Genomic DNA, 20735 nt, shown 5'->3' on the forward strand with positions numbered 1-20735 from the left:
GGCGATTTTACCCAATATCTCCCCGAGCCTGCGGCAGAAACAGCCCCAGAGATCTCGTGGAATTCGTCACGTATTGGAAAATCTAATTTTATGTGATGGGAGTGATAAAGGGCCATTGGAACGCAGGAGTGATGGGAGTGATAAAGGGCCATTGGAACACAGGAGTAATGGGAGTGATAAAGGGCCATTGGAACACAGGAGTAATGGGAGTGATAAAGGGCCATTGGGACATAGGAGTGATGGGAGTGATAAAGGGCCGTTGGAACGCAGGAGTGATGGGAGTGATAAAGGGCCATTGGAACACAGGAGTGATAAAGGGCCGTTGGAACACAGGAGTGATGGGAGTGATAAAGGGCCATTGGAACACAGGAGTGATGGGAGTGATAAAGGGCCATTGGAACACAGGAGTGATGGGAGTGATAAAGGGCCATTGGAACCCAGGAGTGATGGGAGTGATAAAGGGCCATTGGAACCCAGGAGTGATGGGAGTGATAAAGGGCCATTGGTACACGGGAGTGATGGGAGTGATAAAGGGCCATTGGAACACAGGAGTGATGGGAGTGATAAAGGGCCTCTGTACGGCGTTTCCAGCTACAATAATCATTTACAGCATTAACCCCGTCTGTGCTGGATCTCTGATCCATTTCGTGTTATTTTATTGGACACGCTGTGCTTGGTTTACAGGAACGCCCCCCCCCCCGTTGTGTTTATAAAAGCCGCTGTATTATATAATAATCTGGGATTATCCGTTTCTACGCTTTATTGACTCTAAAACATTCCTTGCATTGCGATCGCATTATAAGCCGGGACATCAGAGGCGTCCGGAACGGCCGCGCGGCCAGCGAGACTTCCGAGTTTCCAGCACGGAGGATCATCTTCAGGACCCCCTGAGCCCCGTCCGCCATCCCATTCATCAACGCCCCAGCCCCCGGAGGAAAGGCCGCTCATTGCTGCACCCCACGCGCCCCCAAATCTGCCCTCCGATCAATCCTCCCGCCAACTCCATACCCCAGACCTGCCCTCTCTGCTCTCATGTTGGTTTGAGGGCCACGAGGCCCCCAGCTCATTAGCAGCTCTCACTGGTTTTAACCTTCCTCCCAGCGGCTCAGTTTTTACCCCCGCAGGCCGCCCCTTCCTTCTCCACACCGTTACACGCCCCCCCGCTCGTCCCGGATCCATCTGATGGCCAGAGCCGGACACCTTATCACCTGCCATGTCTGCTAAGCATCGTTCTCATCCCCCCCCGCTGCGTCTGGGAGCAGAAAGGGGTCTCTCTACTTTATCTCTAATTACAAGGAGCCAAGCAGGAGGAGATCCCAACACGCGCCAAACAGAGAGCGGGAAAACATCGGCGAGTGCTGGGGCCGAACGGCTGCGTTCTGGGGCCGGTTTAGTGAATAATGGGTCAGTAATGCAGCGATCCGTCTGCCGTTGAGAGGGTAAGAGCTCGTTTCCCGTGGCAGTTCCAGACTGTCCCAGCTGTCCGGGATTCGGCTGGGACTTCTGATCATCGCACGTTCCCAGCGCGGCCCGAGTAAAACCGCAGACAGTGCTGCCCGATTCTGGAGTCTAGCGGGAGACCCGGCAACGTCCAGATGAGCCAGCGGTTGCGTCCGGCGGCGCAGAGACTCTGCCTCAGTCAGCGTGAAAACTTTTAAACGATCCTCCTCCAAAACGCTTCCGCTCAGAGAATCCCGAGAGCTGCGGGCGAGAAAAGAAACGGTAAAAAGAGCAACTGCCAGCAGATCGGCCCCATTCGGCCCCCATCTAATCGCACATTTTTCCTGCTCAAACCTTAATCAGTCGTTGGTCTCATCTCAGGAGGCATATGCCTACCCCATGCATGTTTAATCCCCTCACTGTATTACCCTCTACCACTTCTGCTGGGAGGCTGTTCCACTTATTTACCACCCTCTCAGCAAAACTAAAAAACGTAACGGTTCCAAGAGAAATAGGATAACTGTCGCTGCACCCCTGTCATGTTTGTTTCTGGGCGATGCCATCCTTGATTTCATCCGGTTTTAACCCCGTATGATCAGGAGTGAACAGAAAGAACCGGAATCCAGAGCGGGACAGCAGGTCCCACGGAGGGAAAATCACTAAAAACGTGCGGAAGTTACCGATATAAAAACATAAAAACATATTAGACGGATCCGTACCGGATTTGAATCTCGCGAGAAGTATCTCTTCTCAATCACCTGGAAACAGAACGAGAAGAACAGATCGGTGAAGAAGAAAATAACGTTTAACGAATAAATTAATAAAAAGAAATTACAAAATATAATAAATAAAATAGAATAAAAGTCTCTGCGTCTGAGGCTCCGCGATAATAATAATAATATTTCAGCGCACCAGTTTATAATCCCTCAGGACGCAAAAGCAACACGGCGGCCACGCTGACGCGACGCTTACTCCATCTATTTATATGGCGCCCGCAGATTCCGTAGCGCTGTTGCAACAGGGCAGAGAGAAATGAAAACGACATTAAAACACACAGGGGCAGAAGGAGAAGAGGGTCCCGGGAGCTTGCAATCTATTGGATTGAACACACAGTATTCAGAAAAGCACTTTCTAAAGATATTAGGTAAACTATCCGTATCTATGGCAACGCAGACATTTATATGGAACGCTATCCAGGTGACCGTTACCTTGTCGAAAAACCTGCTGAGTTTGACCGCATTGGACGAGCCGGCAGCCAGGTAGCGCGTGTTGGTGCAGTCCTGGGGGGAGAGAGCGGGAGTTATCCCCGAGTATAACGGTGACCCCCCCAATATGTGCGAAAACACGACGAGAGGGGGCAAAAACACAAAATCATCACTCAGGATCAGTGAATAAACCCCGGATCGCTTTCCTCCGAGAAATCCGAATTCTAATAACCCTGTAATACACAGAAAAAGAAACTCACCAGATTGATCTCCTCGGCGTTGAAATCCTCGGCCAGGAACGCGGTGCGGGTCAGGACCTCGTTGCGTTTGGTTTCTGGGATTTGGTCCAATTTGGTCCCGATGACCAGAAGCGGGATTTGGTTATCTGCAAACTGCTCGCGGTCGTAGTCCCTGGAAACGGGGAGGAATAAGTGACATGCGGGGCACAAATCCACCGATCGGGGCCCAAAATAAATCGAAAATTAACAGAAATCTCCATTGCCCCCCCCCAGCAGATAAAATATTGTATTTAAGGTACCGCCATCCATCACTCGGCCAATCAGAAGACCCGCTGCGGCTGAGACGGCACTCGGCACAGTGAGCACTCACCCGTTGGTCACCAGGACCCCGCTTGGCTGCGCGTCTCTGTTTAGCGCCTCCAGCGACCAGCGGTACAGATTCTGGGAGGACTTCTTGTTGGTCAGATCGTGGACGAGGACGATCCCTGGAAGGAGGTTCATGCAACGAATACAATTAAAAAGTAACGACGTCACGGCCGCTCCTTTAAAATAAACAGATTCCCGGCGGGGGACGCCAGCATATAGGAAGGAGGGCCGCTCTGGACGGGGTCTCTACGGCAGCATCAGAGGACTGCAGCTAGAATACGGACGGCGCCCGGTGGTTTACGGAGCGGCCCCTCGTGCTCCTGTCGGACGCGGACCCCCCTTAGCTCCGCGTGGGCGGGATGCCGCAGTCCGGGGGCCAAGACTCACCGTTGACAGAGTTGTAAAACACGGCCCTCGTGCTCTTCACGCTGCTGGCGCTGCCCACCGAGCCCCCCACGTCCCACAGCTCTGTGTAGTAGGTCTTTTCCTCCGGGGTCCCTTCCCTGTATTCATGCAGCTGAAAAATAACGGGAGGGCAAGACGTGACGATTCCACAGAGACAGACGGACAGACAGAGAGAGAGAGCGAGCGAGACAGACAGAGAGAGCGAGCGAGACAGACAGAGAGAGCGAGCGAGAGACAGACAGACAGAGAGAGCGAGCGAGACAGACAGAGAGAGCGAGCCAGACAGAGAGAGCGAGCGAGACAGACAGACAGAGAGAGAGAGCGAGACAGACAGAGAGAGAGAGCGAGACAGACAGAGAGAGAGAGCGAGAGAGACAGACAGAGAGAGCGAGCGAGACAGACAGAGAGAGCGAGCGAGACAGACAGAGAGAGCGAGCGAGACAGACAGAGAGAGCGAGAGACAGACAGACAGAGCGAGAGACAGACAGACAGAGCGAGAGACAGACAGACAGAGAGAGCGAGAGAGACAGACAGAGAGAGCGAGAGAGACAGACAGAGAGAGCGAGAGAGACAGACAGAGAGAGCGAGAGACAGACAGAGAGAGCGAGAGACAGACAGAGAGAGCGAGAGACAGACAGAGAGAGCGAGAGACAGACAGAGAGAGCGAGAGACAGACAGAGAGAGCGAGAGAGACAGACAGAGAGAGCGAGAGAGACAGACAGAGAGAGCGAGAGAGACAGACAGAGAGAGCGAGAGAGACAGACAGAGAGAGCGAGAGAGACAGACAGAGAGAGCGAGAGAGACAGACAGAGAGAGCGAGAGAGACAGACAGAGAGAGCGAGAGAGACAGACAGAGAGAGCGCGAGAGACAGACAGACAGAGAGAGAGACAGACAGAGAGAGAGACATCATCATATCCCGGCGCGCTTCGCGAGGAGGCAGGGAAACAGAGGAAGAGAAGACTCTGCGCTCCCGCCGGCCACAGGTTGCCCATCGCTGGGACGGACGGCGCGCCGGTAAGAAGTTCGGTGTCAATAAATATTCCTTCCCCCCGGCTCAGCGAGCGAGTGCTCACACTCACCCGGACGTCCACGGAGCAGCCGACCGTCCAGGACGGATTCCCCAGGACTTGGTTCTGGCACAGCAGGTGAACGAGGGAGGATTTCCCGACTCCTGCGAACGAAACGGCAGCCGCGTGAATCGCGAGCGTTAACAATCAGGTGGCAGCTTCTAAGCTGCAGTAAATAACACGCGATGTGCAGCCTGCTAGACCGGGAGGGGCAGGAGATGTCACCTATATGCAATCAGTAAGAAATAATACCCCAGGGAGGGGCGAGCAGTTCTGTCAGCAACAACACAGGAGATGGACTGGGGGTAGTTATTTCTGAGGACTTGCAGACAATGCAATAGGCATACGGCTCCTAAATCTAAGTAAGTGGAACAGTCTCCCAGCAGAGGTGGTAGAGGGAAATACAGTGAGGGGAATAAACATGCATGGGATAGACATACGGCTCCTGAATCTAAGACGAGACCAACGACTGATTAAGGTTTGAGTCGTTACAGCAGGAGAGACGGGCGACTAGACGGGGGCCGGATGGGGCCGATCTGCCGGCGGGTTCCGGGTTCTATGATCCCCTCGGGCTCTGGGCTCCCCCGGCTCACCTGAATCCCCCAGCACCAGCACTTTTACCCTGTCCAGTGACGCCATATCAGCCAGCAGTCACCTGCCCCTTCCACATTGTCACAACCACCTGCTAACTTCCGGTTACCGAGGCAACCTCCTCTATGCCAGCTCTCCATTGGCTGTCTCCTGAAAGCGCTGCCTTAATTGGCTCACACGAGTTATCACTCTATAGGCCTGTAGGAAGGCCGACGGTCACAGCTAGCGCTTTGCGTTTCACCCTGAAACGCATTTAGTACGGCGGCCATGTTTAATGCTGGCAGTTGAGCTTCTGAAGCGGAGCTATAGAATTGTATTCGGTATGAATACACCAGGCCTCTCACACCATATTGTTTGCGACTCGCCCAGTTAGAGCTTGATAACTGGGAGAAGTATCAATAAACCGAGGCGGGTTCCTGTCACGGTTTGGGTAACATTGCCGAATCCAATATGGCGGCCGTGCGCCGTTACGTCATTAGAATGCGCTTCCTATAGGTGGTGACGCAGTTCAGTGTGGCCAGCATTGCGAACTGAGAGTGAGGGGTGAGTGGAGGAGCTATGGGGGTATTAGTGGCCATGCCGAGGGAAAATATGTGCTAGCAACGTCTAACAGCATCCCAGGGGGCATTAATATGGCGCCAGCATGCGCTGCAGCGCGGTACAACGAGAAAAAAGTATCTAAGCAGAGAAAGAAAGGCAGCCATTACTTAGAATGCTCACTGATACCCCTTAGCTGGCTGAGAGTTGTGGGAGTCAGTACAGTGCATTATATATGTGCGAATAGCTGCTGGCTGTGTGATCTAATGAATGCCTAATCTAAGCTTTTAAGTAAGAATCACTGGATTTTATGCCTTTATATATGTAAATGTAACATGGTTGTCCTCTCTGTGGCCCTTTGGGGCAAAATGTGGACTTGGGTGCCACTCTTTGCCCGCATTACGTAGCAGAACAGGGGCAGCCGTTAAACGTTCCCCTCGTTCCGTGTCGCTGGTAACGGCGGGTGATCTCTTACAATAAAATTAATTGGGGATCTAACGATATAGACCGATGTACCTTATATCATGACGCGAGTAATTACGTTGTTTATAAAATATGTTACCTTTAGGCTAAGAAGGGGTTGGGGGCGTTACCTGGGGTCAAGGGGAGGGGACTGGCCCCTAAAAATAGGGGCCACTGGTCTTCGTGTTGGGTTCTGTGTTTTCAGCGTTTGGATGGATGTGGCTGGCTGAGTGTCCTGGGGGTTGCTCTGTATAAACGCGTATGTTTTCCGTTCCGAAGGCACCGAGGAGATGACGGACCCCGACGTGGTGACCGAGGTCCCTGCCGTGCTGAAGCGCCTGGCCAAGTACGTGGTGCGGGGCTTTTACGGCCTGGAACATGCCCTGGCTCTGGACATCCTGATCCGGAACCCCTGCGTCAAGGAGGAGGACATGCTGGAGCTGCTTAAATTCGACCGCAAGCAGCTGCGAGCCGTGCTGAGCACTCTAAAGGGGGACAAGTTTATTAAAAGCCGAATGCGCGTGGAGACCGCCAGCGACGGGAAGACCACCCGGCACAACTACTACTTCATCAACTATAAACTGCTGGTCAATGTAGTCAAATACAAGCTGGACCACATGAGGCGGAGGATCGAGACGGACGAGCGGGACTCCACCAACAGGGCGTCCTTCAAATGTCCCAACTGCTGCAGCGCGTTCACCGATCTGGAGGCCAACCAGCTGTTTGATCCCATGACAGGTACGGCACCGGTGCATGCGCAGCGCGCCATTTATGATGCAAGGGCTTCTATTTACTGCCCCCAGATTCAGGCTTCTGAGGCTTTTTACCTCCCTTAGTACAGGTTGGTGCATCGCGCTATTAGTCTGTGGGGCAGAAACTTGGTGCGTTCTGTGAAAAACGTCTAGTCGCCCGTTTCTCCTGCTGTAACGACTCAAACCTTAATCAGTCGTCGGTCTCGTCTTAGATTCAGGAGCCGTATGTCTATCCCATGCATGTTTAATCCCCTCACTGTATTACCCTCTACCATCTCTGTTGGGAGGCTGCTCCACTCCTCCACTGCCCTTTTAAAGCAATACATAGTTACCCTCCAATTTAAACAGTTTCATTTTAAATTCAATTTGATAAAGACCGTTTGGCGGCTCTGTGTTATATGAACGGTTGTTCTCCGTTTCTTTGTGTGTCTTATCTGTCTGTATACGTTGGTCGTATTTGTTATTTCGCTTCCGCCATTATGGAAACAACGAGGCATGTCAGAGAAAAACCCCAACCTTACAAAGCTCAGCTTTAAAAGGGAGCGCCCCCCTTAACGAGTGTCTTTGTTTTAGTACTATTATCACTAAAACACTGTATATAAGTGTATGTATAAATATATATACGGTATGTATGTATATATTCGTGTGTGTAACTGCCTTGTGGGAAACAATATAACGGCTCAGTCATAAGGCGGAGGTTCCATGGAATCAGAAATAGGTATCCGAGTGTTAAATACATCGCTGTGCAGAAATACGCGCTGCGTTCCAAGGTTTGGGGTCACTTCGCTGTTTTCATGGGAAACGAGGACATTTCTGGCTGTAACAGAATTACAAACGGGTTTCTAACCATCAATTATCCTTTTAAACTTAAACTTGGATCAGCGAACACAACGTGCCATTGGGACACAGGAGTGATGGGAGTGATAAAGGGCCATTGGGACACAGGAGTGATGGGAGTGATAAAGGGCCATTGGGACACAGGAGTGATGGGAGTGATAAAGGGTCATTGGGACACAGGAGTGATGGGAGTGATAAAGGGCCATTGGGACACAGGAGTGATGGGAGTGATAAAGGGCCTCTGTGTGCCTATGAAGAGATTCCATAAAAAATCAGCGATTTACAGCATTAACCCCGTCTGTGCTGGATTTCTGATCCATTTCATGTTGTTGTGAATGGTAGCGTAGCGTAAGATTGAGGAAGTTCTTGGGTTCTGCCGTTTGTTTCAAACTGGGAAGCAGATATATTTTTTTCGCGGGATGTTCAGTTTGGGCTTTTTTTTTACCCAGCATTCACTGCTGCTGTTTTTGAGATAATTCAGATGAAAAATGCAGCCGTGGCAGAGGCAGCGTTATCTAACATCGCCTCAGTTACAAAGGCTGCCCCAACCAATCAGCAACTGAGCGACAGGGGAGATATAACTTAATGGGGAGGAATAATCATGCATGTCCCGAGAACAGGCGGTTAAGATGACTGCTCCTTTGGGATTCACACACACGGGGGGGGGTTAAATAAATGACATATATCTGTCAAGCAGGTGCTGGATTGCTTTAGTGTTTAGATCTATAACGTGTGTTAAGGGTCCGGTGGGGCAGTTTTTCTCGGTAATTGTGTACTCCCTCTAGATTGTAAGCCTGCGAGCCGAGTCTCTCCACCTAATGCATCGGTTTGTCTTAGTCTGTCGACTCTCGTCTTCTCAGACCCCTTGAATAAATGGATTGTATGAAGCGCTGCGTAAACTGTTGGCGCTATATAAATAAAAGATAATAATAATAAATAAGGGCGTTCAGAGGGCGATATCCCGGTGTCGCGGAACACGTCGTTGCACATGCGTGAGTTCAGCGCTCACGTGTTGTACCGGAGAGCTGATATACTGAGTATATAAGAGACTCCTTGGCCTTACCGGGTAATAACAGCTTACGCCTTTAGCAGATGGCATTTAGTGCAGCTTTAAAGGGCCACAGGGGCCAGAATGACACGTTACCTTACCCTGCCAGCCTCCTCCGGTACTCACTGAGTCGTGCGAAGGGCGGCTTGCACGTGGATTAACCCCTTGTGGCTGGATTCAGTGACCTCCTCTATAGGATAAAAGTCATTTCTTGTTTGGAGATGGATGGCGTTCCCCTGGATGACCAGTAGAGGGCGCTGCTCGTTACCAGAACCTTCCTTTCCTGTTACCTCTCTGCGATCTGCGCTTCCAGCAGACGAGCCCCTATAGCCCCCGCGTGCACCGGACCCTAGGCGGTCCTCCGGCTCCCCCGCCTGGCGTGTCTGTCAGCCTGGGAATCCGCCGCATCGATCGGCCCTCTGAATAATTAACGCTCCTCGTCCGTAACTAAACATTGAGGAGTGCGATAAACCCATGAGACGCGTTCACCTAAACGTTCAACCCGTGAGCCGCGTTCACCTAAACATTCAACCCGTGAGCCGCGTTCACCTAAACATTCAGAGTGAGGATTCGTTTGCCGTCCTAACGTGTTCCTCCGGGGGGGCTGAAGAGGGGGCGATAGCAGCCGGATAATGAACGGGGAAGATAATTTAGGTGATCCCGGCCCAAATACCCATCCAGACCTGAACGACAAACATTCCCGACAGCCTGACTTCTGTTCCATTCTGTTTGTTTCCTCCGAACGCCTTGCAGCGGATCAGCATTACGTGTTTTTTATTTAAAATCCTTTTTTATAAAATAAAAAACATTTAGGTTTTCTGCAATAAGTTGTTTTGCTGAGAAGGTAGTAGAGAAATGGAACGGCCTCCTGGCAGAAGTGGCAGACCAATTGTATGTGTCTATGCTACCAAACGCTAATTAACCCCTTAATGACAAAGCCCGTACATGTACAGGCTCAAAATGCATTGTTTTCAATGGGTTTAGGGACCGCCCATTGTCCTTAAAGGGTTAATAATCTCTGTATTAGCGAGGTGTAAAAGCGGGGAGCGCCGTCTGGTTGGACGGAGCCGGACGGGCGCAGCTGGCCTGGAAATGCTTTAACTTCGGTGTTCCACAATCCTGTAATTCTGCCCCACGATCCCGGAGGGTTTATACAGTCGGCCAAAGCACGGTGGGAGATGACGCGCATGCGCGCTCTCCCGGTGCGTGGGGCCGACGTGGGCTCTGAATGATGAAACGTTTCTGATTGAAGCCGTCGCTGAGCTTTCTGTTCTCTCCTCTGTCCTTCGCTCGAGAGAAGAATAGAACGCCATAGAAATGCAGATGAATGATAATCGCGCCCTTCCGGCATATATTAATACACAGCGCCGTCAGAGCGCGCATTCGTTGGTTCGTAAACATTTCCTTTGGGGAGGAAAACCATTAAAATGCATCTTTCCCCTGAATCTAATAGTTTAATGACAGCAACAAAGTAACAGAAAGTACCAAGAGAATGTAACAAATCGGGATTTCAAATAAACCATACGTACTGCGCTGCTTTAGGTAGCTCCTCCCCTTTGGTGGAAGCTGATTGGTTCAGGCAGCCTTAATGGGATGCGAGTTCACAGCGGGACGGTCATTAACACGCCAGCTTTCCCCCCAGTTGCCCCCCAATGTTCCCCCCCAACAAGATAAAAATATAGTCCCTTATTGTTAAAGCTGTTCTGTCCAAAACGATAACGTGTGTTGAGAAAACTCACACACGGCTGTAGCGTGTTTAATACACACATGTTTAACCCTTATCAGTGCGTTGCGTGTTTGGGATGCGATTGGGACCTGCTGTATACATATAGTGACCGTATTTATATTTTTGCTGGCTTTTGCAGCCCCTGCCTGGCGTTGCGCATGGTGTATAGACTACAGCTGTAATTCTCAATATAAAACCTTCCTAGTATCTCCTGTTACAGGCAGGAAACCCAATCAGTCGTACCTTAGATTCAGGAGCCGTATGTCTGTCCCATCCATGTTTAAATTCCCTCACTGTATTACCCTCTACCACTTCTGCTGGGAGGCTGTTCTGTTTATCTACCACCCTCCATGTGATGTAAGAAGTTTGACGGCCTTTAGAAGTGGAATTGGTTCTTTATCGTGGACGTTAGGGCTGCAACAACTAATCGATAAAATCGATAATGAAAATCGCTGCCAATTTTTTATTTTTACGTTTAAATTATTAAATTTTATTATTAAATTATGTTAAATAAATGAAAAATTTACATCGGGCAGCTAATCAATCGTTATTTGCAGCCCTGGTGGGCGTCGATACGAAGACGTTGGGTATTTCCGTTGGCTCTCGGGTGATGGCGGCAGTTGGAAGGCTGCTCCGGGGACTCGCACAGACACGGCCCTCCGTTTGCTTTCATTCTCTTCTCGCTTTCTTTTCCTGTCCCCGTACGCATCCCGCGTTCCCGACAGCTGCTGACAATAAGGACGTTCTGTGGGCGTCTGAGCGAGATATTCACCGGCTGTGAAACGCAGACCCTGAACCTGGATATTCCACACAGCCCCCCCCTGCACCCTGCATTCATTACACACACTACCGTTCAGAAGTTTGGGGTCACTTCGCCGTTTTCAGGGAAAACAAGGAAATTTCTGGCTGTAATATAATTACAAAAGGGATTTCTGACCATCGATTAGCTTTTCAAACTTAAACTTGGATCAGCGAGCACAGGAGTGATGGGAGTGATAAAGGGCCATTGGAACCCAGGAGTGATGGGAGTGATAAAGGGCCATTGGAACCCAGGAGTGATGGGAGTGATAAAGGGCCATTGGAACCCAGGAGTGATGGGAGTGATAAAGGGCCATTGGAACACAGGAGTGATGGGAATGATAAAGGGCCATTGGAACCCAGGAGTGATGGGAGTGATAAAGGGCCATTGGAACCCAGGAGTGATGGGAGTGATAAAGGGCCATTGGAACCCAGGAGTGATGGGAGTGATAAAGGGCCATTGGAACCCAGGAGTGATAAAGGGCCATTGGAACACAGGAGTGATGGGAGTGATAAAGGGCCATTGGGACACAGGAGTGATGGGAGTGATAAAGGGCCATTGGAACACAGGAGTGATGGGAGTGATAAAGGGCCATTGGGAGACAGGAGTGATGGAAGTGATAAAGGGCCATTGGGACACAGGAGTGATGGGAGTGATAAAGGGCCATTGGAGCACAGGAGTGATGGGAATGATAAAGGGCCATTGGAACCCAGGAGTGATGGGAGTGATAAAGGGCCATTGGAACCCAGGAGTGATGGGAGTGATAAAGGGCCATTGGGAGACAGGAGTGATGGAAGTGATAAAGGGCCATTGGGACACAGGAGTGATGGGAGTGATAAAGGGCCATTGGAACACAGGAGTGATGGGAGTGATAAAGGGCCATTGGAACCCAGGAGTGATGGGAGTGATAAAGGGCCATTGGAACACAGGAGTGATGGGAGTGATAAAGGGCCATTGGAACACAGGAGTGATGGGAGTGATAAAGGGCCATTGGAACCCAGGAGTGATGGGAGTGATGAAGGCCCATTGTTTTAGTGGCCGTGATTCCGCAAGGGGCGCATTATTTTAATATCTGCCTCCCGTGTCCCCCCCAGGCACTTTCCGCTGCACGTTCTGCCAGACGGAGGTGGAGGAGGACGAGTCGGCCATGCCGAAGAAGGACGCCCGCACCCTGGTGGCTCGATTCAACGAGCAGATCGAGCCCATATACGCCTTGCTGAGGGAGACGGAGGACATCAACCTGGCCTACGAGATCCTGGAGCCAGAGCCCACCGAGATCCCGGGTCTCAGACAGAGGTACCGCCCCTTAACCCTTCGTCGTCTGGTATTGGGGGAAAACTGAGATGCGGCGTTTAGAGACGGGAGTTTTACGGGGAATCCTTTGATGCGATGGTTAACGTTCTAAAGCGTTTGCGAGAAGCTGGAGGCCGGGTGGGGGTAGTTTTTGGGGTAAATTAATTAACGCTTTGGTTCTGGGTTGTTCCTCGACCCAAACTGGCAAAACCTTAAAGGAAGAGCAGAGACGTCCGCGCGGGAGATAGCAGGTCCTTGTTGGGTCAGAACCCTTGGCGCTCCAGCGAAACGCGTGGGATACCCCCGTAACGCTATCCCCGTATGGGGGGCATTAGTGAATACCCCGCGGTGTCGAACGGGTCGTTAAGTATTAGTCGGCGACACAGATAGTGATTGAGCGAGTTTCTAACAGACCAAGAAAGCCCCCCCCTTCAGATCGGCCGCGGAACCTTCGAGTGATAATCAGTATAATCGCGTCTCAGCTTTTATTCCTTAATCGATGCCTGGTGAGAACCGCCATTCATCTCTCTCAACGCCACGCGTTTTAAGTGCTAAGTAACAGGCGCGGGGTTTGTGTCGAGTCGGTTAAGGAGTCCCCGGGGGCCGGCGGGAGGAGGGGGGGGCTGAGAAGCTCGTTAGGGAAAATAACAGTTTTTGGCTGTTTACGGAGTAGGAGTAGGAGTTATTTTGGAGAGTTGGGGAGATATTTGTGGAGGTTTGGGTCTGAGTGAAGAGAGCTGAGCGGGGAGAAGAAACTCGGCTTCATCGTCACGCTGACTACAAGTCCCATTATCCTCGGAAAGCAGTGCCTATAGGGGCCCAATTCTTAATGCCCCCCGGAGACCGTAAGATTACTTTCTTCCTTAGACACTAAAGGGATTGACGTGAATAAATGAACGGGGTGCCGTGTGTTCAGTACATGCGCCGGAGCTCCCCGCGGTTTGTCTCCGATCACCGGACCACCTCTGCGGGAATTACTTTATTCTATCGTTTTTTAGAAAAAAATGACGTCTCTGCCCCGGCGTGATGAGATGACGGGGCAGTTAGAGCGACTACCCGGGGGCCGGACGGTTTGTTTGTTGAATTTCTTCCTTTAACGATGAGCGTTTATAATATTGAATGTTGCAGTAAGGAGAGGAACGCGTCGGCAGCGGCCGGAGCGTCGGGGCCGCAGCGGGAAGCATGGAGCACCAAGGGCCCCTCGTACGACAATCTGTACACGCAGGACGTGGTCATCAGCATGGAGGAGCAGGAGGACCTGCAGAGGGCGGCCGCCGAGGGCAAGCCGGTCAAGGAGAGACCCATCTGGCTGAGGGAGAGCACGGTCCAGGGGGCTTACAGCGACGCCAGCGACCTCAAAGACGGTGAGAAACAAAGTGTGGAGCGATATTACACGGTGTATGTGTGAGCCGAGGGGCGGCCGGGGAGAAGCCGGGGGGCATATTCTAAATTGGGCATAATCACATTATTTGATGATTGCAGTGACCCCCAATTTAATTCACGCTAATTATTTCTCTGCATTTAGATAATGAGTTTGGGGTCTACTCCATCCCAGAATCCATTTTAAGTGATGATTTCCCCATTTAGCTCGCAATCAGCGTGTTTCTATCAGCCAAATGCGTTGCGTTACATTTATCAACGTTGCTGCTGTTTCTCTGACCGTCCTGCGTTTTGTTCGTAGGCACAATGGACACAAACGCCTTCCAGGACCAGGAAGAGAGCCGCCCCGTGGCTGACGAAGACGAGGAGGTGATGCAGGCTCTGCTCATTCATGAGAAGAAGAGCGCTGCCTCGGCGGCGGGGGCCGCGGCGGCCGCAGCATCCAGCACGGTCGCAGGCAGCGATTCGGACAGCGACACCAGTGAGTCGGACCAGGACAGCCCAGCAGCGCGCCACCCCGTGATTCCTTCTTCCCGTCAGTATGAAGTAGATGATGACGACGACGACGAGTTTGAAGAGATAGCCGCCGATCCGACGGTGACTGTCGGGGGGCGCCCGTTCCCGTACAGCCAGGTGAGCCAGCGGCCGGAGCTCGTGGCGCAGATGACGCCCCAGGAGAAGGACGCCTACATAGAAATGGGGAAGAAGATGTTTGAGGCCTTGTACGACTGAGTGGTTGCTGTGACGATGGACTGTTACAGAGGCGGCCCGGGTTTGGGGTCCGTCAGATCGAGCCGCGTCCGAAGTGTTTCACCGGTTACAGCAAATCCAAGGTTCGCGTTCCCTTCGCTTTCACTCTCTGGATTTTTTCTTTTTTTAAAATAGTTTTTTTTTTAATGCAGAATTTTGCGTTTTTTATGTTTTAATTTTAACCACAAACGCGTTGTTTTTAGGAGGAAAGCCTTTTCTATTTTTGCATTTTATTACATATTCCTTGAGAACGTTTAAATCCCGACGTTTTAAAAGCCCTCCCCATCCCGTGATTTTGGGCCGTTTTGCTATAATCTGATGAGTTCCCCCTAGAATTGAAGTTCCGCCGAAGGACCACCAAAGGGAGGCGTTGCACCCGAGGTTGCAGACCCAGTCCCTCCTGGCGTTTTAATGCTTGGGTTCATGGGTCCTGATGGCGGCCCCCATTGGGTAACCCTGTGAAGGAATGGGGTCCGTTCCCCGTCTCCCAATCCCGGGGGCCGCATACTGAATGAAATAAAAATCCTCCTTTTTGATTTTAGACGTCGGATGCTTTTACCGGCTTTCTCTGTTTTATCAGAAGCGCTTTTTTGGATCGTTCCCCCCCCCCCCCTTATTTTTTAATGTAATTTCCTGTTTTAATAAAGTTGTGTTTTTTTGTACAGCGTCTGTTTCCTCCTTTGGGATTGTGACCGTCCCGTAATAATTGACTCTTAACGCTGCGTTTATAATAAGCAACTTCTTAGAGCCTCATGGCAGGCTGAGCGTGATGGGTGTTGTTTTTTTTAAGGTGACGTCGCTATCATATAGTTTGTATTTAAACAAAGAATTTATCATATAATTTATGTTATTGCTCAAAACCTAGAACCAGCCGGCAGCTCGGCCCCTTTTTGGCCCATATAGTCAGCCTGTTGTTTTTTTGCACGTTTCTATGGTTTCAAACGAAAGCTCTATTTGTTCTGGGAAAAAAGGATGTATAATCTGTGCCGGTTCAATATTTTGTGTACTAAAACCCAGGTAGTGAAGGGGTTAAAGAACTTACTAAGGGCCGCAATAATCGCTCGCCGTTGGTCTTGGGGTCTTGGGGTAAACGGCAGATTCTCGTGGTTTTTAATCTCTTTTTGACTCAGGATTTCCATAAGGACCGATATTAGAGCTGTTTTGTTGACACCCAGAGGACCCATGTGTCCTAGATTGCCTGGCACAGTCCCTAAACGCTGTCCCGGTGTATAATAAATGGGTCTGGTTTGCAGACTGGGCTCTATAAAGCGCCCCGTGGTAGTGGGACAGGAGCTTTAGACATCAGTCAGGTGTCCTGTTTAACACTTTCAGTGCTGAACTGGCTGGAAGCATCACGTAGGATCCACATGTGGGAAACCGTTCGGCGCTGGCAGTGTTAAACGGGGGGCTTCAAGCCCCTTTAACGTTCCTTCTGTTCCCGTCCCCGATTATTGTTACTTTGTGTTCATTCCGTGCTGCTGTTACAAAAATAACACGAATAACATACAAATGAACACGTTAAACATGCTGGTGCCCTGTGAGCTTACAATCTACTACAACTCTCAACCTTTCAATGTTTGAAAATATATTTTTTTAGAATATTTTTTTTTCCCTTGCCATTCCAGGTGGCACATGAGAAGAAGGCTCCGCCTACCAGGTAGGGCAGGAAACACTATAAAAAAAGGACACCTCCCCCTTCCTCCCCAGTGTTGTTTCCTGCCCTACTCAGGTAGCGGTTAGGCTGAAGCTTACCTCTTCTTCTCTTTTTTTTTTTGTTTTCTTGGAGCCCCGGGGGGGCGTCCTCTCTCCCGACACCCGGTAGTGGTCCCGGTGGATCCAGGGTGATGCGGCAGCCTCGGAGGCTGTAAACTCCGCGGTAATCGCGGTAACACGAGGCTCAGTCCTCGTTATACGCTGCCCACAGCCCAGGGGGCTCACTGGGACGTACATCCCCGGGCTCCGGTTCTCTCCGTCCCGGGGAGGGGGAATCCTCAGCGTGCGGCGGCAGGAGAGCGCTCCGGCGCGAGCAGGTTTCTTTAAGCCGGCAGTGCCGATCTCTCGGCACCCGGTTTTATTATCTCCTCTCTGCAATTACTCCGGCTTCCGTCCGGGGTCACGAGAGGTCAATTGACGAGGAATTTCCGGATGTGACGGTTTCCGGGCCTTGGCGCCTAAATGCCTCTATAAAAACGCCAGAATGGGTAAGATCTTTCCATGCTCTTCGACCTGTACTGTATTATTGGATTTTTTACTCCTCTTTTTTTGCCTGCCTGTGCCTGAGGACTGTATATTGCCTTTTCAAGTAGGTGTTTTCTCTCCTAGTTTAGAGAGAGATTTCTATGGCCTATTCCATTGCTTTCTGATGTTATAATTTTTGTGTTTTCTCCTCAGTTATGTCAGACAAAAATCCAGACATTCCTTCTGAGGCCTCCCCACATAGGAAGTCTGTGGGGAAAACGAAACATAAAGCCTGCTCATCCTGTAAAAAGACCCTACACGATCCTACGGCCAAAATGTGCAGCTCCTGCTCTCGGCCTAAAGATGTTTCCAATTCAGAATTTACCTCCTGGTTGAAGGGGGAGCTGCAGTCCACCTTTGACTGTTTTCGTGCCATGGCAAGCTCCGCTCAGGGGCCGGTGTCTCAGCATCATCTTTTCCAGCAGGGTCCTCCAAATGTTCTACCAGATACCCTGGAAGATTATTCGGCACCCTTTTCTGAATACGACTACAAGTCTAATGACCCCCAGTCTTCGGATGAGGAGGGGGAAGTTAAAGAAGAAACCTTTTTCTTCCCAGTCGAAGAAACAGGGAAGCTAATCTCTGCAGTCAGATCTACTCTAAATCTACAGGATGATATACCAGTTTCAAAACCGGATCCTTTTCAGGGTCACTCTAGGAAGCCGCAGACCTTTCCAGTTCACGACTCGCTTTCGGCCATAATCACGGAGCAGTGGAAATATCCGGACCGGAGATTCTTCACGTCTTCCAGAACCAAAAAGCTGTTTCCCTTTGATGGCAAGAATTCTGAGGCCTGGGAAGTCCCGAAAGTAGACACCGCAGTAGCCAAGGCTACGAAGAAAACAGCCATTCCGATGGAGGATGCGTCCCACTTCAAAGACCCCATGGACCGGCGGGCTGAGAATGCCGCCAAGAGGGCTTTTGAGGCAGCAGCGGCGAACTTTCGTCCAGCCATTGCAATAGCGTCAACTTCTAGAGCCATTAAGATCTGGCTCCAACAAGCGGTGGAAGATCTTGCAGCTATCCCAGGGTCTGAGCAGGTCGCAAGAAACTTGTCCGACACCTGCCTAGCTATTGACTTCATCTCCGATGCTTCCATTGAATCTGTCCGTACATCTGCTAAAGCTACGGCACTTTCTGCGGTTTCTAGACGAGCGCTCTGGCTCAAGTCGTGGTCTGCAGATAACGCCTCTAAACACAAGCTGTGCGGCATTCCGTTCCAGGGGAACCACCTCTTCGGCAGCGACCTTGACACGATTCTAGAATCCACCACGGGCGATAAGCACTGGTTACCTCAGAGGAAGGGACCACCGCGTTTCAGGTCCAATTATTTCAGAGCTCCAAGAGACAGGGAGTCCTACAGGCCCTCAACATCCTATCAAGATTACCAGTCCTTTCGGGGTAAACCCTACGCAAGAGGCAGATTCCAGAGAGGAAGAGGCAGAGGCAGGGACGGCAAATCAGGGAAGTTTTGACGCCAGCAGGTTTCAGGTAGGGGGCAGGCTATCCGGTTTCCTGCATGCCTGGGAAGAGATCACCTCAGACCCCTGGGTTCTTCGCATCATCAATCAAGGCTATGCTCCGGAGTTTACTCACCTACCTGCCCAGCGATTCCTGCTGTCCATGCCTCCCACAGATCCTTGGAAAAGAGCGGGATTCTTCTCCACACTCAACAACCTTATTCACGAAAGGGCTCTGGTCCCGGTGCCTCTTCAAGAAATAGGAGAGGGAACTTATTCCCACGTCTTTGTCGTACCAAAACCATCCGGGAAATTCAGACTAATAATCAACCTACAGTTGGTAAATGCCTGCATCAGATACAACAGGTTCCGGATGGAATCCCTGAAGTCCGCCACGGAGGTTGTTTCATCGGGGGACTTCATGGTCACTATAGACCTGCGAGACGCCTATCTACATGTCCTCATCAGGGAAGACCACCAAAGATTCCTCCGTCTGGCCGTTCCACTACCTCAAGGGATTCGGCATCTTCAGTTTCGGGCGCTTCCCTTTGGAATTGCTTCAGCACCACGAATCTTCACAAAACTCATGTCAGTCGTCGTGGCCTTCCTGAGGCAAAGAGGCATAAAGGTGGTCCCATACCTGGACGATTGGCTCCTGATAGCAGCTTCGGCATCATTGCTCCAATCTCATCTAGAATTTTCCCTCAGGACGCTCCACAAACTGGGATGGTTAGTGAACCCCCTAAAGTCAAAGTTTCTGCCAAACAGACGTCGGTCTTTTCTGGGAATGATCCTCGATTCAGAAGTACAGAAGACGTTTCTCCCGCAGGACAAGATCCTAAGGTTACGGGAATTCACACATACGGTCCTGCAGTACAAGTCAGTGTCCCTCAGATCCGTCATGTCCTTGCTCGGTCTCATGACTTCCTCCATCCCGGCGGTTCCCTGGGCACTGGCTCACGCAAGACCCCTTCAACAATTTTTACTGGATCACTGGGATCGCTCCCAGACATCCCTATACAAGAAGGTCCGGCTTTCTCCCCTCGTTCGGGAGTCACTCCGTTGGTGGCTGTCAACCAAGAATCTTTCGCAGGGTCTCCCTTGGCAGACGAGAGATTGGGTGGTAATCTCCACCGACGCCAGTTTGACAGGCTGGGGTGCTGTCATGGGAAGCCATTTTGCCCAGGGATCCTGGTCTCCCCAAGAATCAAGCCTACACATCAATTTTCTAGAACTACTGGCGGTCTGGAGGGCTCTAAGGTTCTGGTCTCCAATCCTGCGGCACAAGTCCATCAGGATCCTTTCAGACAACATCACCGTGGTGGCCTACCTTTCCAAACAAGGTGGCACCAGAAGCAGACGCCTGCAGACCCTGACTGCTCAGATCTGCAGATGGGCGGAGTTCAATCTCTGCACACTCTCTGCGGTTCATATCAAGGGGTCTCTGAATCAGGAGGCGGATTACCTCAGCAGGAAATCAGTACCTCCAGGAGAATGGTCCTTAAACAAAAAGTCTTCGCCCTCATAACAAGGAAATGGGGCACTCCTCAGATAGACCTGATGGCCACGCACCTGAACGCTCAGGTAAAGGAGTTTTTTTCTCTTTCACCAGTCGGTCATCCCCGAGCACTGGAAGCACTCTCGCAGACCTGGGATTTCGACCTCGCATACGTTTTTCCTCCGCTTCCCCTTATCTCCAGAGTACTCCGGAAAATTCGGGGAAACCCTCAAAAAGTCATCCTGGTTGTTCCTTTCTGGCCTCGCAGGATCTGGTTCTCGGACCTTACCACCTTGTCCATAGACGAACCTTTGCTTCTTCCTCAGGTGAAGGATCTTCTCATTCAAGGTCCTGTTCTCCACCCAGATCCATTCAGATTCAACCTCTCTGCATGGCTTCTGAAAGGGAGATCTTGTCCTCCAAAGGATTAGCTGCATCTGTGGTGAACACCATTCTCTCCAGCCGCAAAATTTCTACGGCCACCAAGTACCAAAAGGTTTGGGAGACATTCATCGCCTGGTGCAATGTGCATGAAGTATCCACTCCATCTATCCGCGAGGTGCTGCACTTTTTTCAAGATGGCTTTGATAAAGGATTTCAACCTGCTACTATCAAGGTCCAGATCTCAGCACTGAGTAACT

At 50.9% G+C, this 20735-nt stretch overlaps 2 protein-coding genes across 2 annotated transcripts; one reads left to right on the plus strand and one right to left on the minus strand.

Annotated features, from left to right (window-relative positions):
* Positions 1-1581: 1581 nt before the first annotated feature.
* On the minus strand, positions 1582-5382 carry RABL3 (RAB, member of RAS oncogene family like 3). Its single transcript, XM_053456972.1, has 8 exons — positions 5317-5382; positions 4736-4827; positions 3638-3767; positions 3255-3369; positions 2906-3056; positions 2649-2720; positions 2160-2198; positions 1582-1701 (listed from the first exon to the last, which is right to left on the minus strand). The coding sequence occupies exons 1-8, from the start codon at positions 5360-5362 to the stop codon at positions 1636-1638; spliced, it is 711 nt and encodes a 236-aa protein (XP_053312947.1). The 5' UTR covers positions 5363-5382; the 3' UTR covers positions 1582-1635.
* A 1221-nt stretch (positions 5383-6603) lies between these two features.
* Positions 6604-14921, plus strand: GTF2E1 (general transcription factor IIE subunit 1). The gene is made up of 4 exons (XM_053456975.1): positions 6604-7051; positions 12570-12771; positions 13897-14132; positions 14450-14921. The coding sequence occupies exons 1-4, from the start codon at positions 6604-6606 to the stop codon at positions 14878-14880; spliced, it is 1317 nt and encodes a 438-aa protein (XP_053312950.1). The 3' UTR covers positions 14881-14921.
* The last annotated feature ends 5814 nt before the right edge of the window (positions 14922-20735 follow it).

This window comes from Spea bombifrons, chromosome 2 (assembly GCF_027358695.1).
Source record: "Spea bombifrons isolate aSpeBom1 chromosome 2, aSpeBom1.2.pri, whole genome shotgun sequence".
NCBI lineage: Eukaryota > Metazoa > Chordata > Amphibia > Anura > Pelobatidae > Spea > Spea bombifrons.

Excerpts from the sequence above, each read along its gene's own strand:
- RABL3 (XM_053456972.1), bottom strand. The coding sequence starts at position 5,362 with ATGGCGTCACTGGACAGGGTAAAAGTGCTGGTGCTGGGGGATTCAG. Across the intron at positions 3,768-4,735 it reads GCTGCTCCGTGGACGTCCGG|CTGCATGAATACAGGGAAGG; the intron begins GTGAGTGTGAGC and ends GTTATTTTTCAG. Across the intron at positions 1,702-2,159 it reads TCTCGCGAGATTCAAATCCG|CTCTCGGGATTCTCTGAGCG; the intron begins GTACGGATCCGT and ends TCTCGCCCGCAG.
- GTF2E1 (XM_053456975.1), top strand. The coding sequence starts at position 6,604 with ATGACGGACCCCGACGTGGTGACCGAGGTCCCTGCCGTGCTGAAGCGC. Across the intron at positions 12,772-13,896 it reads ATCCCGGGTCTCAGACAGAG|TAAGGAGAGGAACGCGTCGG; the intron begins GTACCGCCCCTT and ends TGAATGTTGCAG. Across the intron at positions 14,133-14,449 it reads CGCCAGCGACCTCAAAGACG|GCACAATGGACACAAACGCC; the intron begins GTGAGAAACAAA and ends TTTTGTTCGTAG.